The 16,199-nt window shown below is 40.0% G+C and overlaps 1 protein-coding gene across 14 annotated transcripts in view; it reads right to left on the reverse strand.

Annotated features, from left to right (window-relative positions):
• Positions 1 to 16,199, reverse strand: part of cacna1g (calcium channel, voltage-dependent, T type, alpha 1G subunit) — a 453,630-nt gene that overhangs the window by 199,418 nt on the left and 238,013 nt on the right. For all 14 annotated transcript variants that reach the window (XM_051936495.1, XM_051936491.1, XM_051936490.1 and 11 more), the window contains exons 6-8: positions 11,725 to 11,884; positions 7,920 to 8,211; positions 1,544 to 1,636 (exon numbers count right to left, since the gene is read on the reverse strand). In XM_051936495.1, coding sequence (XP_051792455.1) covers positions 1,544 to 1,636; positions 7,920 to 8,211; positions 11,725 to 11,884 — 545 coding nt within the window. The remainder of the gene's footprint in view (positions 1 to 1,543; positions 1,637 to 7,919; positions 8,212 to 11,724; positions 11,885 to 16,199) is intronic.

Here is a 16,199-nt window from a genome sequence, read left to right on the forward strand (position 1 = left end):
AACCTGTGCATGCGGGTAGTAGTTTCCCTATTTTTAGTTGACTGCTCATGATCTACGCCCCGTTCTCCATAATTTGAACTGTTGATTGATATTTTAAAAATCAACTCCCCAATCCTGAAAACAATAAAACAATAAATGACTTTACACATGACACCGTACCCAAACATACAAACCAAAAATAACACCTACATAAATCCTGAACGTGGATCATATTCTCAGTCTCACTTAATCCACATCACGGTCATGAGGAGCTGAAGCCAATCCATCAGCACTTCTCACGAAGCCAGAACAAGCCCTGGATGGGCCACCAGACCTTTGCAGGGCACATGTATTCTCTCACATTAGAGCAAAACATATTTTATAATTACGCCAATCAAAGCCCATTTGGTTAGATAACAGCTCACTTACTGTAAAAATCTCATGCAGGTTTAACAGCAGAGCTCTTAAGGTCTCAGTCTAGCACTTGGCGTCACTAATTACTCCCAAATACCCTCATTCTTTTGTGGGAAGAAGTTCATTTCTGCTTTCAGCTTTGAATGCACTTCCCCTCAGAATCCCAAAGCAGTAGAAGAATTCACATGTATTCTGGATGACCTAGAAGTGTTTTCCACAACAGCCATATCCAAGACCAGAGAGGCCCAGTGCTCTCTTGTCCACACAGTGTAGGCCACAGCCTATCCTTTGTGTTGTATGCTGACCAGAATAACACAACGTTTGTCAAATCTGGCCTCATTGGGGCATGGTAGAGTTTGATCGCATCTTCCTTTCATTTAGAATAAATTGTTTTTACAATATTCACTTAGGTCTTGGTTATTAGTTTTCTGTGCATTCACTGGAAATGGGGGGACCAGGTATAAAAACTCTTATAATTTCTACCTAGTGTGACTGAAATGTCTGCATAGACTCCATTTTAATCATGTCTGAATTGTTTGATTTGTAATTTTAATCTATGGAGCAGAGGGACAAATCAAGGAAAAATGTGTCTTTGTCCCAAACATTATGGAGAGCACCGCATGGTGTGGATCTTCAGAAGGAAGAATGGAAATAAAATAATCTATGTTTTAGGACAGGGTCACCCCAACACTCTTCCCCACTAAAACACCTTCTTAATGGCTTGCACTAAATCCTTCTCATAAAGTGTACTTTCAATTTTCAGACCTTCCATTTTGCATTCTTATCTCACATTTTTACTTCCTACATGTCACACTTTACATTTACGTACGTTAAATCTGCCACAAGCACATATGCTGTAAAAGTCACCTCTGTGATGCTCCAATGGATTATGTGCCACTTGGTATCACCGGCAGACTTAACCAGCTTGCTGTTTATATTCCTGTTCAGGTCTTTTATATTCCTGCAGTTCTGGTGCCTTACCCTGGACATCAGTAATGTGGGCTGCGGTACTCACAGCGTGGACCAGAGAAATGAGCAATGGGATGCCGTGGCCATATGATATGCATGTAAAGTCTTTGCAACTCTTCAAGAAGCCCAGTTTAATGCAGTATTACCCTAAACATCTCCATACCCCCCACATGTTACTTACTATAATGAGCAGAATGAAATAGATGAAGTTGTAGAAAGAATGGGCGTCCATGACGAAATACATGATATCCACCCAGCCCTCAAGAGTGATGACCTAAAAGGAATTGACAATGGAGAGACATGTTACTTCAGTATCAGATACATTTGGGATCAACAGTAAATGACAGACATGCTGCTTGTTTTTTTTTTGTTTTTTTTTTGGGAGTGGTGGGGGGGGGGGGGGGCACACAGGGAAGCCAGCCAGCCCAGCTCTCTATATCCTGTCTTGCTGCTGTAGGCCAGGTGGATCATTCAAGTGGCAGGTGGTCAATGAAAACTAACACACTGACCCATGAATGAGAAAACAGAACTGGAAACAAAGAAAGCAAGAGCAGTATAAATATAATAATAATAATAAAAAAAAAGAAAATTGTGCACTGCAAAGTATGGCTTTAGAGAGTCAGAAATAATGCAATGTGATGCTGTATGCTTGAGGCTCCTGGATCAGAGTCTACTGTAGTCATTACACGATCTTTATATTCACAAACACATTTGCCTTTCTCGCTTACTTAGTACACACAACACAATACAATACAATTTATTTTTGTAGAGCCCAAAATCACATAAGGAAGTGCCGCAATGGGCTTTAACAGGCCCTACCTCTTGACAGCCCCCCAGCCTTGACTCTCTAGGAAGACAAGGAAAAAACTCCCAAAAAAACCTTGTAGGGAAAAATGGGAGAAACTTTGGGAAAGGCAGTTCAAAGAGAGACCCCTTTCCAGGTAGGTTGAGCGTGCAGTGGGTGTCAAAATAAGGGGGTCAATACAATAAAATACAATACACAGAACAGAACAAATCCTCAATACAGTATAGAAATTAAAATTTTAGAAGTACGGAGCAGAATTTAACAGTAGATGATATCACATAAGAAGATTTGGAGAGTCCTGGAGACCTCATCCATCAAGCTGCCTCCCCCATTTGGCCATTCCATGGCTGAAACAGCGCTGGGCCAGCCAATAAGTAATATCTTTGAAAATTTAACAGTTCAAGACAATTTTCAGTAAATAATGTGTCTTTTAATCTCTGCTTTAGGGCAAATGAAACCCTATGCTGAGTAGGACACTAGCTTGCTTTCCCCTTATTTAAAACAAACAACATGAGATCCTTAAAGAATTTACCAGAAAGCTCACACTTTACAGCCAGCTGGGAGTTTTCAAAATAAAAATCAAGAACTATAGATCCTTGTATTGCACCCCTCCAAGAACAGCGAGGTGCCCAATAAATTCAAAATTCACTGTCATGAGGAGCAGAAGGTCAGGATGCCCTCCCATCACTTGGGCAGCCTTGGCATTTTTCTAACACTAGCAGCTAACAATTTACTTTTCTGGATAAAAATGGCAGCCTGGTAGAGTGGGGTGACAGGAAAGAAACATAAAGAACCTGCTCTACCTGATAAAGAGAGTAAGGGAGGCATTAGTGGCTGGTTCAGGAGACTGGTATGATAAGATATTTTCTTAACTCACCTATGTACTTTGGATCATTTCAAGGAGGTGGCACCCTTGCCGTGAGCTTCTCCCACTTTTGGACTGAGAGGCAAATTCAGATCTGGTCCTTATACTCAACAGTGAAATGGAACTGGCTTACCAAGTCAAGCCTAAGGAGTTCACAAGTGAGCCTTTGTAGGCAGAAACCCATCTGAATGACACACAAGTCCACACGGCTGGGCTCATTTACACTGGAACAGTTTAGTGTCTCTACTGTAATTATTCTAACATGGGGTTGGTGAGACCAAAAACTGAGGGAAGTGTAAACTGCACATAGACAATGGCCAGGCTGACAGTTAAAGCTGTGTCACGCATCAGTGAAACTGTGGATTAAACAGTTGGAATACATGACCACCCCAGTCTTTAAGTTCCTCCATTTTCCCAGTTTGCTCACAGTAACCTTTGGGGCAGTTTTATACCTCTGGGCACTCTTCGACCTACAGGCTGGGTATCTCTTCACCTGCGTCTCACCAAGAAAACACACAGCAGCTCATTCGTATATTGATAAATATTTATCACAAAACTTTACATTAAGTGTTTAATATTATAGTATACTTACAGTGTAGTTACTATGTTAATTACATACATAAATAAAATCTATCATGTAACTCGGGTAATGGCACAGCTGTGCATACAGGTACATTAAGAGGCCATTAGTGCTAAGCAGTTACTGTGTAAAGTCAAGTAACCATACACGACTGAACACATTTACAGTTAGGGTCTTGTAATACAGTGTACTATTTGGGTTCACAAAGGATTAGGATTGATTCATAATGACAAACTAATAACTGTGACCAGAAGGTGCTCTAAATTATAAGTGTCTCGATGCTACATTAATTAAGAAAATGTCTGGATATCGTCAGGCCTACACCTGTTATATCTCAGCCAGGGTTCAAGGTCTTGTTTTATGTCTTTTTCGTTGAGCTATGTTAATATTACTTTAGTTTACTGTCGGCTTTGTGGGTGGTCCCCCAGGAGGCTGGGCCACCTGTCCATCACTGTCTGGATCTGCCCTTCGCCATGTGAAAGTTGGCTTTCTGACACGCTAGTTACCAGTTTAACGGACAGTTTCTACAGTTATCTCTTGTGATGAGATCTATACTTGTCACATGCTCTGACACCACCTCTAACTATTTCTTCTATGGCATCCCTTGTGGCCTCATTCTCTCCGTCACCATCTTGTTGCACCTCTTCACCCAAGTGTTCTGTGCCCTTTGCACAAACCAATTTATTCTGTTTCTCCTCTGCCTTCTTACCAAATCTTTCTTTCAACTTGGTGTTCATTTTGAACATACAAAAGGCACTATATGAATAAAATGTATTATTATTATTATGTTCCCCTTATTCCGTGACACTCCACAAACCCACCTGATCATTCCTTATCTCTCTTCTTTCCAACTTTGCTTCTTTGGCTCTGTATCACTACCACACGGCAGGCTACTCCTCACATAGATTTCATAAACTTTTCTCTTTAAAGCCAGAGAGGCTGCATTAAGTATTCCAACAAACTACAATGTAATAATTTCACATTTATACCTGAATATTCAAAACTGAACTGAAAATCATTCCTGCTTCCAGTCAGTGGCAAATTACTCTGAAGCAGGAATTTACAGATCGCCATCTTGTCTTCTGTTTGGTTGGATAACTTCTGTTCTATTGTCTACTGTCATTAATGACTTGGACTTTTTCTGTCCAATAAAAAGCAGACTTTCTGTTTTCATCATGGCTGCCCCTTCAGCTAGAAATGCCTGCCGTTGTGACTCTCTTTTCTGTAGCATTTGATGGCTGATACTTCACGTGTACGCAGAGTTCAACTTCATCACGTGCGCAAACTGCTGTAATCAACGAGAAGCAGAGAAGCACACACACTTCTCGCTATGTGAGGCTATGAAAACTTAGTCAAGAAAAACAATTACAGTAAACCTGCTGATTACATTTGTCTGAGACCTTCAAGGTTCAACTGTGCCCACAAATTTGCCTCTTCATGAAGTAGAACCCTGGAACTGACCTGCAATGAAGCTTGGTGAGCAAATGAAAAGAAGGTCTAAAAAGCTTATTACAAGACACGGGGCATCACAGGATGATTCTTCACCGATTGTTAATTAGCACAGAATATTTGTCAAAATTTGAGAATATTCATACATTTTAGGTTGGATTAGATGAAATAAACTTTATTAATGCCATGGAAAAATTCAGATTTTTGTTTGTTTAACATAATGTAAGTGCAAATCTTTGATGAACATACAAAAGCGTAATTGATAATTGTGAAAATATTCCAATGCTGACCTCTGAATGACGTTTGCGGTACATGAGGTTAGAATGTAGAGAAGTCAGAATATTTAACCTATATTCAAATATATTAAAATTAATATATATTTTAAATATGAAGCAGTCTAACATCATCTATTGGTTACGCTGACAAGAAAATGTAAGAGCTCAAATCACACGGCATCACCCAAAGTTACATTTACATGATGTGCGTGTTGTATTCTATAACTGAGTATACTCAGCCTTACTGTGGAGACTGTTGAATCCAATTTTATTTTAAAAAATCTATAGTGCCAATGGTATTGGTTTTTGGGGTGGTTGTGTGTGTCTACTGCTACGATCATGGGGCAATAAAGAAAAAGAATACTGCTAATGGACCAGGAGCTTAGTCAAAGCAGGAAATGATCAAAACCAGAAAAGGAGACGATACCTAAACTACATAAACTCAATACAGTAACCAAAATTGTAGCCAAAAACCTTAGCATAAATCAGTACCAAAACCTTGAAAAAGACTTGTGTAAACTTAATTTTGGTTTTATCCGGAATCTTGCAATTATAGTTGCCAGTGAGCTGCCATCTTAAATAGTGACAACCTGATGATGTCACATGTTGTGACTTCAATGACAGGAATGGGCATCATTGCTAACAGCAAAGAACTCACAAAATGGCAGTGACAATTACTAACAATTAAAATACAAAATGGTGGTAAACAAAAATACAAAAGTAAAAAATATTAGTAAGTCTAAAAGAGAAACAACATCATAAAATAAAAGTCCTATGCCTTCAAAACCATACATCACAGGAGTGTGACAGTGCAGGTAATGTTTCCTTTGCACACATTAGATGTCCTAATGTCAACCTGATTGCCACAACATACCTATGGACTGTTACTGACCATGTCTGGTCATTTATGGCCACAGTCTACCCTTTTTCAAGTTGCTTAATGAACCATGTCACAAAGCACACATCATCTCAAGAAGGTTCCCACACACATGATGCTGGCTTCAGTTTACTGCTTATGGAATGCAAAATCTCCAGATTTCAAAACAGCACCTTAGAGATGAAGTGGAATGGGATGGTTAGCAGCATGAATTGTTGGCCAAGAAATCTGCAGGAACTTCAGGGATGGTATTGAGAAGGCACGGAACCAAAAACCCCTAAGGAAAGTTTCTAACACCATGTTGGATTGAGGCTTTGAAGATTTTGGACAATTCTGGAAGCAAACGGGGGTCCTACTATGACTCCAGAATCATAAGCCTGATCAACAACAATTAAAAAAGATTTTGGCTTCTGAGTCAATGGTACCAAGATAACAATCTCTCCTTTAGTGTCATTAGGACCAAGGAGCTGGTCAGAGATGCCAAGAAGCTGAAGGCAGTCCACACTGCTAACTACATCAGCAGAGAGACTGTGGAGAGGATCAGCAGTTTAAATTTCTCAGACTAAGGATCGCGTGACAATCTGAAATGGACAACTGACAAGAAGGCTCACCAACGTCTTTACTTTCTTAGATGTTTGGATGTCCCCATCTATGTCAGCTTCTACAGGTGGACAGTTGCCGCATTACATCTTTGTAGAGCTCCTGCTCAGCCCAGGACCACTAACTACAACAGAGGGAGGTGATCTTGGCTCAGATTATTAGTCTAACGCAGCCGCCTTTAGATAGATAGATAGATAGATAGATAGATAGATAGATAGATAGATAGATAGATAGATAGATAGATAGATAGATAGATAGATAGATAGATAGATAGATAGATAGATAGATTTAGTTCAGCACATAAGCAACACGACATGTTGCAGTAGAAAGGCAAGCTGTATTAATGAAGATCTCAGATGTACTGCCGAGACACTTTCCTCCCTTCTCCAGTCACATCACTAGATTCAGGGACTGTTTCTACCCACAAGTCGTAAGGCTACTCTATGGCTGATAATTCTGACAACTGCATGTTTGGACCTGATGAGTGACCTCCTATCTGTCTCCGATGTTGTATTTAATGAAGGAGGTTTAATTGCCTGTTGTTGGTAGGTTACTACTGTCACTACTGACACTTGAGATGTATGTAGAACTTGACTTGAGACACGCAAGTAAGGATCTTATTATGCTGTGTGCACATGACAGTCAATTTGAATTTAGGGGAGAAGCAGCACATTGCTTGGTTGGCTGGAAGAGCCACAGAACTTTGTTTGGCACCTGTCTTATTCCATGACTTGGCACACAGCAGCTGGTACCTTCCACCATGAGAGTTTAACCCGATAATAACAACACCCTAATATACTTTGGTTCTGACCCGTTTTATTAAATCTTTTATACATAATAATTGCTTCTGTGTGTTTCATCTGGTCCATATGGCAATTTTTATATAAATTGGATAACTTTGGGTAAAATCTATAGATTTATATAAGCTGATAAGACCAACAGCTAAACTATAACAGCACACATACCCTATAAGGCTTCAGAAGAGCAGTGTGAACCCGATTCATTTAAAATTTTAGTCAAACTTTTCTGAGTGTATCTGTTAATTTTGAACATCATAAACTTGAAACATCCAGAAAAAATAATCAAGCAGGTGAAGACAGCCATACCTGGAAAATTGCAATCCATGCATACCCTATGTTGTCAAAGTTAATGGCTCCTTTGAAGGGGTTGTGGTCGCCGGCTGAGCAGTTGGTGTAGTACTGGTTCCAGTTCACACAGGTGGTGTTGTCAGTGCTGTTGTACGAGTAGTAGTCCAGATTGCACTCCACCCCGTCTTCACGCAACATCGGGATGCTGCGACAGTAGCGCATGCCGTTTTCCCGAGGCTGTGAGCAGATAAAAGGGTTCTCGTCATCGTTTTCTGTATGGTAGTATTTGTCAAGGCCCAAAGATGGAGGTCTGAAAAATGAAAGAGGAAGACAAGGGACAGCTAGTTACCATAAGTGGAATCCAGTCTTTTGACACACTTCAGCCACATCTTGCTGATATTGAGGTCAATCTTATTGGTTTATTGTGATAGGGTCCTGGGGTGACCCTATTCCCTTCCTTTTCACTCTTTATTACGTAGACCTGAACAAAATGACCCAAATCCCTGCTATAGCCCTCATATGTTACATTACCTTTTATATTTATCACCTCAGACAACAAGATAGAGTACCACAATAGGCAGGGGAAAAAGTAACACATTTACTCATCATGTATTATAGATAATATGCACAAAGTATAAGCAAAGTACAAACTGGAGTGTTGGTAAAACAATATGAATTAGTACGTCTTAGTATGTCAAGTGGTCTCTGGTCTGGTCTGGTCTGGTGTTTGCTACCTCATGGTCTTCGAGTAGAGTAGAAGAAACAGGCAGCATGATCTGTCTCAATGGGCTGTCCAACAAGCTCTTTTTGGTGCCATGGTCAGGTGTCCACAACTGTTTGGCCATACTGTGTGTCACTTTAGTGTTGAGAGGCCCAAAATATCAAGGTACCCAATTCAAGTTAGTTAATTTTTCATATTACACTCCACGTAAGCTATGTACCTGGGGTTTGATCTCCAACCCTAACTGTCATCGTCAATCTTTAAACAGATCAGGCACCTCTATGTACAAGTTTTGGGATTGCCCCTCAGTGTTTAATGTTTGGTCTGGTATGTCTAATGGTCATGCATCCATTTTCTCTGTTAACTTCCTCACATGTTTCTACTGCTAGAGCTTTCTTCACTCTGACTGCAAAAGTCACTTTTGCCAATTGCTGGAAATCTTATGACGGTCGTTCTAACTCTGTTTGGAAGTCTTCCTTTTTTAATTTGACCCTTTGGATCTCTAAGTGTTGAGGGACAACGGAACATCTGGTCCCTACATTGATAATTAGTCAGACAAGGTACATTTAGTCCATGTGCAGGTGCCCCTTGGTCTTTATCCCAATCCCAATCCTTAAATGTATGACCTCCATGACAAGGTTATGCAGCACAGCTCCTCATTTGTCTGCCTACTCAGGTTTCTTTTTTGCTGTTATTTAGAATGTTGAGTTCCGCAAGGCTGGTTTGGGATTATGGGGGTAGCTCTGGGCACAGGGTTATTATTTTATTGTACTGTATGCTTACATTTTCACTTTCTTTAAAATGCTGGCTTTTGGGTGGCATAGTGGTGCAGTGGTAGTGCTGCTGCCTCGCAGTAAGGAGACCTGATTTCATGATCCGGGTCTTGTGTAGAGTTGGCATGTTTTCCCAGTGTCTGCGTGGGCTTCCTCCGTGTGGTCTGGTTTCCTTACCCTGTCGAAAGACATGCATGTTATGTGAATTGGCCTTAGTGGGTGTGTGTATGTTTGTCCTGTGATGAGCTGAGTTTGTCCCTGCTTTGCGGCCTATGACAGTTAGCATAGACTCCTGTCCAAAGCAGCAATCACCTTCCACAACCCTGGTCTGGATTGAAAATTTAAATTTTAAACATTTAAATGAAAATGCCATTCAGAGTAATATTTTCACATCGTTTCCAAAACTTTCCTGAAAACCTGTTTTCACTCTGTTATGGTGGGTTATTTAGTGTAGATTAATGGGCAAAATGGTAAATGTATCCATTTAAAAGGAAATCTACAACATAATAAAGTGTGCAGAAAGTTAAGGGGTCTGAATATTTTCTGAATCCACTGTACATCATTTGCAGATTGCAAAGTGTTTTGAGGAGATTCACCCCACCTTCCCTAATCCTGGGCATTCACTGTGCGATGTTGGCATTCTTGTAAGCCCCATTTGTAGTTGCTAGCCTGAATTTCATCGTCATTGGCCATCGCTCCATGTGCAGAATGAGATGGGACGCGATGCCCGATTTCATCTTACGTTTGGGCTGTCATACAATCTGAAGAAGTTCTGTCATGGCACAAATTTCAGATGGCTGTTTTGTAGTGTGAGTAGCCTCACAACATGATTTAGTTGTTGCCACTATAAAATTTAATTGTGTTTATTGGGTACTGCATTTATCATGGTCATTTTCAAATTTCTCTATTATAAAAAAAAAAATCTTGGAAGGTTGGAAGGAGACGAGACGTGATTTTCTCAGAGAGACACTTTCACGTCCAGCAAGATGAGTCTTTGTGCCAAGAGATTTAACCACACCCGGGGTTGGAAATAAAACAAAGAGTAGATGACAAAGTAGAACGTCGTAAAGAATTCAAAAACATTGACGCGGTACACAGAGAGATAATGGAAGTATGAAAATTTGAAAGTCTCAAAAAAAGGACAGTAAAGATCACATTACTGCAAACAAACGGAAATTATTAACGGAACATCGAAAAGAGATCGAATATATTGTTCGGATTTAAACTTTTAAGTCGGAGACTTGTAGATCGTCTAATTCGTGTTGCCATCAGGGAAAAGAAGTGTTTCTTCCCAATGAAGAGGCATATCTGCGAGAATTAAAAGATTTGTTGTTTGGTGAAAGTGAAATCCCGCAAGAGAAATCTTTTCTCATTTGTGTGAATGCCATTGTCAGACACATTTCTTATAGAGAGAAAGAAACGATATTCACTCACGGGCAGTTATACGTTGCGTTGTCATGATGTAATTCCAAACACGGAATCAAAATTCAATGCGATATTGACGAAAAGGTAAAAGCGTAAAGAGATCGAATATATGGACATAGGTGATAGGACAAAAGTGCACCGTGCGAGATGCAGATTACATGGCATGGCAGCAAGCCAGCAGCTGATCGAGCAAAGAGGAGGTAAAAAAATATATATATTTGTTTCCCATTGTATCACCGTTTAAGAGGGGGTTTCGGAGGAGCAAATGTGTCTCCTTGGGGTGCATTCAGCCCCCCTCTTCACAACGCGAGCGGCCGAGACAGGGGAGGTTGACGAGTAAAGTGAGCGGGGGTGGGGGTTTGGCGAGCGAAGTGAGCAGGGGGCAAAGCCCCCAAGTATTTCATTTAAAAAATCTAAATATCATATAACAAAACAACTAATTGGCCAATGATTAAAGCAATTTAGAAAACGTTTCCTGGAAGAACCCAAAATAAGCACTCACAGCGATAGATTACATAAGATGACGTCTCTCTGATTCTCTCGGTACAATAGGCAGACCATATTATCCGCACATCAACCATCCAAGTTATGCTTTTTCTTTTCATTGCACTTTTAGAGCACAGTATGGCAACAGTCAGGAACACATCTCTTTTCTTTGTTCAAATTTTGGGAGGTCTGTGGCCATCGTTTTTTTTTCAGTGGGTAAAACTGTCTGCTGGGGCCATGTACACAACCACAGCCAGAACACACAGTACGTTAATCAGACCAAACATGCTGATACAGATTGAGCACATACACGACTGGCCAGAGAATTCTAAAAATGCCCAGCATAACCTAAATCTATCCCCTTCCTCCACCCTCTCCCATTCTCCATGTTTTTCAGACCCTCTGGCGATTTGCTCACGTTGTGAAGTTTTCTGGGAAGAAACATCGGTTTCGCAGAAGCCCCGCCCACAGCTGGACACCAACAATCCCAAAGATGAAGAAGACGAAGAAGCAGAGCAGCAGCACGTTCCCCAGCATGGGGAGAGTATCAAGGAGCAGCGTCACCAAGATGCGCATACCTGTGAAGGAAAGAAGAAACGTCAAATCACACACCTGCTGTCACACTCTACCCTGCGGCTCCACGTCTGTACTTACTACATGACAAAGTGCTGTTGAACTGGATAGATAGATGGATAGATGGCGGCCATTGTAAAAAACAAAATGGTGATGAAAACGTTAAAGGATAAGTTTGGTATTTTTAAAGTCAAAATGATTTCTTCACAAACATAATATATATGCATTTGCCTCACAAAATTTTGAACATCACATATCCTGTCCTTTATCCGTTATATAATGAATTTTACAGAGCATGGAAAATAAAAGCATAGAAACACACTGAATGCGTCCTCTTTCAGTTTTGATAAAAGAAAATATGCCTTTTGTGTTTTTTCGATGCATGTCTGTGACAACAAAAGGGTTTTCGAAATAATCCTTTTATCGCATATTCCCGGTACTGTTTCTTTATGTGGTGAGGATACGTTTTCTGGTTGCAGTTATGAGTTCTCACATAAATACGGAAGTAAATCAAATCAAAACTAACCATGTGGCATTAACGGTTTACTGTGATTTTGTGTTTCGAGGGGAAACCGCACTCTGGGGGGTGAAAGGTTATTGCAGAAGAAGACAAGCCCTGAGGGAGTGCACACCGCTGGACGTCTTTCAAAATGGCTGAATCTCATAATATTGTTTTTTATTGTTCAAAAATGACATGAATAAACTCTTATAATGTGTGGGTAATCGTAAGATGTGGATCATCCGTTTTGGAAAGAAAAATGTACGTAGTTTTAATACTTTATGCCCCATAGGGTTCAATGTTGGGACTGGGTACGTATTTTTAAAAATGTTAAGAAAACATTTAACTTTAGAACACAATTTTCAATTGCAAATATTCATTATATTCATTGTTTGTGAAGAAACTAAAAATACCAAACTCATCCTTTAATTCATAAAAATTGTCATTAAAAATGGATTACTTGATACCAAAAATCATTGATGAAAGCACAAAATAATTAAATCTATAAAAATAAACGTGTAACAAATGTAATAGACAAGTCATTTCACAGCACCAGGGGCTCACTGATGTATGAGATCCCTCGTCTCGCTTCATTCAGTTTCAAAGTAGGTGTCTTCAGACTGTGTGAACGCTGTGTGGGCTCCACCTCGAACGTTACACACTCGTGTTTTATTGCACTGATACACCAAGGCTATGCAGTCCGAGGGTCACTTTTGAGAGCCTGAGGTCGCACTACGGACACAAGCTCTGATAAACAAATACCGAGTCGTGTAGACAAGCAGCTCATTTTCTCCCTCAGGTATAAATACTTGAAGATTGCCAACTTTTTAAAGGCAATTTAGAGACGCAAACGATAATTATGAAGCTGCGAGCAGTGTTAATGGGGAGGCATGTAGCTCATTAATAATCGATTATCACTTCAGTACAGCTTACAGCATTACAAGATGCACAAAGGAAAGAAATTAAGAAATGTGTATTATTTAAAGCAGAGTGTAATTGGTGCCATTTGAGAACACCTCTGGATGGCTGTGGACTCGCACCATGAAGCATCTCAGTGTGAAGAGGAGTGTAGTGGCAATGCTGCGCATAAAGGAGAGGACTGACAGAGGGAAAATTCAGCTGACGTCAATAGGGAGCGCTTCGCTTGCGATGTTCAGAGACAATTCCTGCGCGGCCGACTAAAGGAGCCTTCCTATTAGCACAAGCTGCAAGGATGCAGATGTCATGGCCACCAGCAGCTCACCACAGTACAGTCCACTGAAATGAGAGGCTTTGTGGTGCGGGCCCATGGCAGTTCATTTGCCATTGTGGATGGGTGGAGTGGGCGCTGTGAAAGAGAGAGGGGGGAACAAGCGACGTTACCAAGAAGCACTTCGGCTCTGCTCTAATAGGAACTCAGCTGCAAGGAGACCACAGGTTCATGACTGGCCACCAGTAGTTCACCATAGTGCAAATCTTTAAACTGTGATGCTTTGTGGTGCGAGTCAACGGCAATACAAACTCAGGCAAACTGTTTTCACTAATTCGGCTCAAAGTTTGGAGAGTGAGAGCTTCAGGAAAAACACACTTACATTCTCCTGTCATCTCAAGAGTGACAACTAAGAACTGTGCACTTGAGCTTTCAGATCACCAGCAAGAGGGCCGTGTGCTGCTGAAGCAAGTGTTAGAGAAACTTTGTAGCTAGCAGAGGTTAGCCTGACTTTTCAAGCCAAGATATCTGTGGAGTATTGAACTGCCTTTGTTCTAACATCCTAATGAGACACACAGTTTATGAACGAGTGCAAAAAATGAGTTTGTATGTTAAGGCTACTAGTGCTAAAGGTCTCTTTGTATGTCTCAGTATCACAGATAAGCCTTTGGTGATTGGAAAGGTGAGGCAGAGAACCATAAGGCTTGGTGGCAGATGTCAGCTTCCCTTAAGTATGTGGCTGAGACGCCGCACTCTGCTCCTTTTCCCTATGCCTGCCGTGCTGGACTTGTTTGTTATGTTCAGGCTCTAGATGAACAGCTCAGCTTTTTGTTAGTCAGATGAGACTCGTTCTGCTCCATCTATGCAGTGCCAAAGATTACAATAAATTACAATAAATTTATTGATTGATCTCTCCTAATATATTCTCACATATTCATATGTATTGTCACAAGTGAGTGGTTTGTCGCCAGCATAACACGGGCCGATTTATAGGTTTATAGATTTATAGTGTCACGTGTACAAAGTACAGGGAAATTCTTTCAAGCATGTGCTAGAGGGGATTTAATGTATTTAACACAAATAACGTTTTATGAGAGAGGTACATGGAAGAATACAAAAAGAACAATAAATCAACAAGCCACAGTGAACATGCATCCAATTAAATTTCTCACCTCTTTAACTCTTCTTTATTTTCTGCTACAGTATACAATACTGGCTGTGCTCACTTCCTGACCCTAAACTCATCCTCCTTCTGATTACGGGACAGCTCAGCCACATTCCTCAAAAAAACTTAGCGACGGGAAGGAATGACCCCGGAAGGTCCTGTGGACATCTTTGCACACCTGAGCCCTATTATATCTGAAGGGACAGGCCATCTTTTCTCCTTTATTCCTGACTCTTTGACATCGGAAAGCAGAAACCATCTGGGTTTAGAGCCAAGAGCCAAGGAAACTCTTCTGGTGCCCTGCCTGATTGTTAGGACCTTCCTATTGAATCTGTGCATCCACAATAATCATTTCCAAGGGGACTGAGGATGGATGGCTTGTTTTACTGGGCACCAGATTGTATATGAATGCCCTTGGCACCTCTTCATTATTTCTACAACCCTCTAGCAAGTGGTTAAAAGAAAAAGAATAAAGCTACCACCTGGGAAAGCTGAACCATACTTTTATTATCAAGCATCTTCCTCTGACACTTGTAAGTAGCTCATCTGAAATAACTGGCATTCAGTCAATATACAGATATACACATACTGTATATACTGTACATTAGAGAGACAGAGAGAGGCATACATACACACTGTGGCTGCTCCAACTGATTGACACAACTACACAAACAACAGGCCCAGGTTCAAATAACCTTTTTGTGTAGACGGTAGAATCTTTACATCTTCAAAGGAAATGCGCAAACACACAAGAACACACACAATGCACCTGTGCTCTATCTATCTATCTATTATATAGTGCCTTTATCTATCTATCTATCTATCTATCTATCTATCTATCTATCTATCTATCTATCTATCTATCTATCTATCTTATCCTGCCTACTATGCTACATTTAATATCTATGTATCTATGTATCTATCTATCTATCTATCTATCTATCATATAGTGCCTTTATCTATCTATCTATCTAATCCTGCCTACTATGCTACATTTAATATCTATCTATCTATCTATCTATCTATCTATCTATCTATCTATCTATCTATCTATCTATCTATTATATAGTGTCTTTATCTATCTATTATATAGTGTCTTTATCTATCTATCTATCTATCTATCTATCTATCTATCTATCTATCTATCTATCTATCTATCTATCAATTATTTAGTGCCTTTATCTATCTATCTATCTATCTATCTATCTATCTATCTATCTATCTATCTATCTATCTATCTATCTATCTATCTATCTATCAATTATTTAGAGCCTTTATCTATCTATCTATCTATCTATCTATCTATCTATCTATCTATCTATCTATCTATCTATCTATCTATCAATCAATTATTTAGTGCCTTTATCTATCTATCTATCTATCATATAGTGCCTTTATCTATCTATCTATTATATAGTGTCTTTATCTATCTATCTATCTATTATATAGTGTCTTTATCTATCTATC

The sequence above is a fragment of the Erpetoichthys calabaricus genome, chromosome 14, assembly GCF_900747795.2.
Source record: "Erpetoichthys calabaricus chromosome 14, fErpCal1.3, whole genome shotgun sequence".
NCBI classification, from domain to species: Eukaryota; Metazoa; Chordata; class Cladistia; order Polypteriformes; family Polypteridae; genus Erpetoichthys; species Erpetoichthys calabaricus.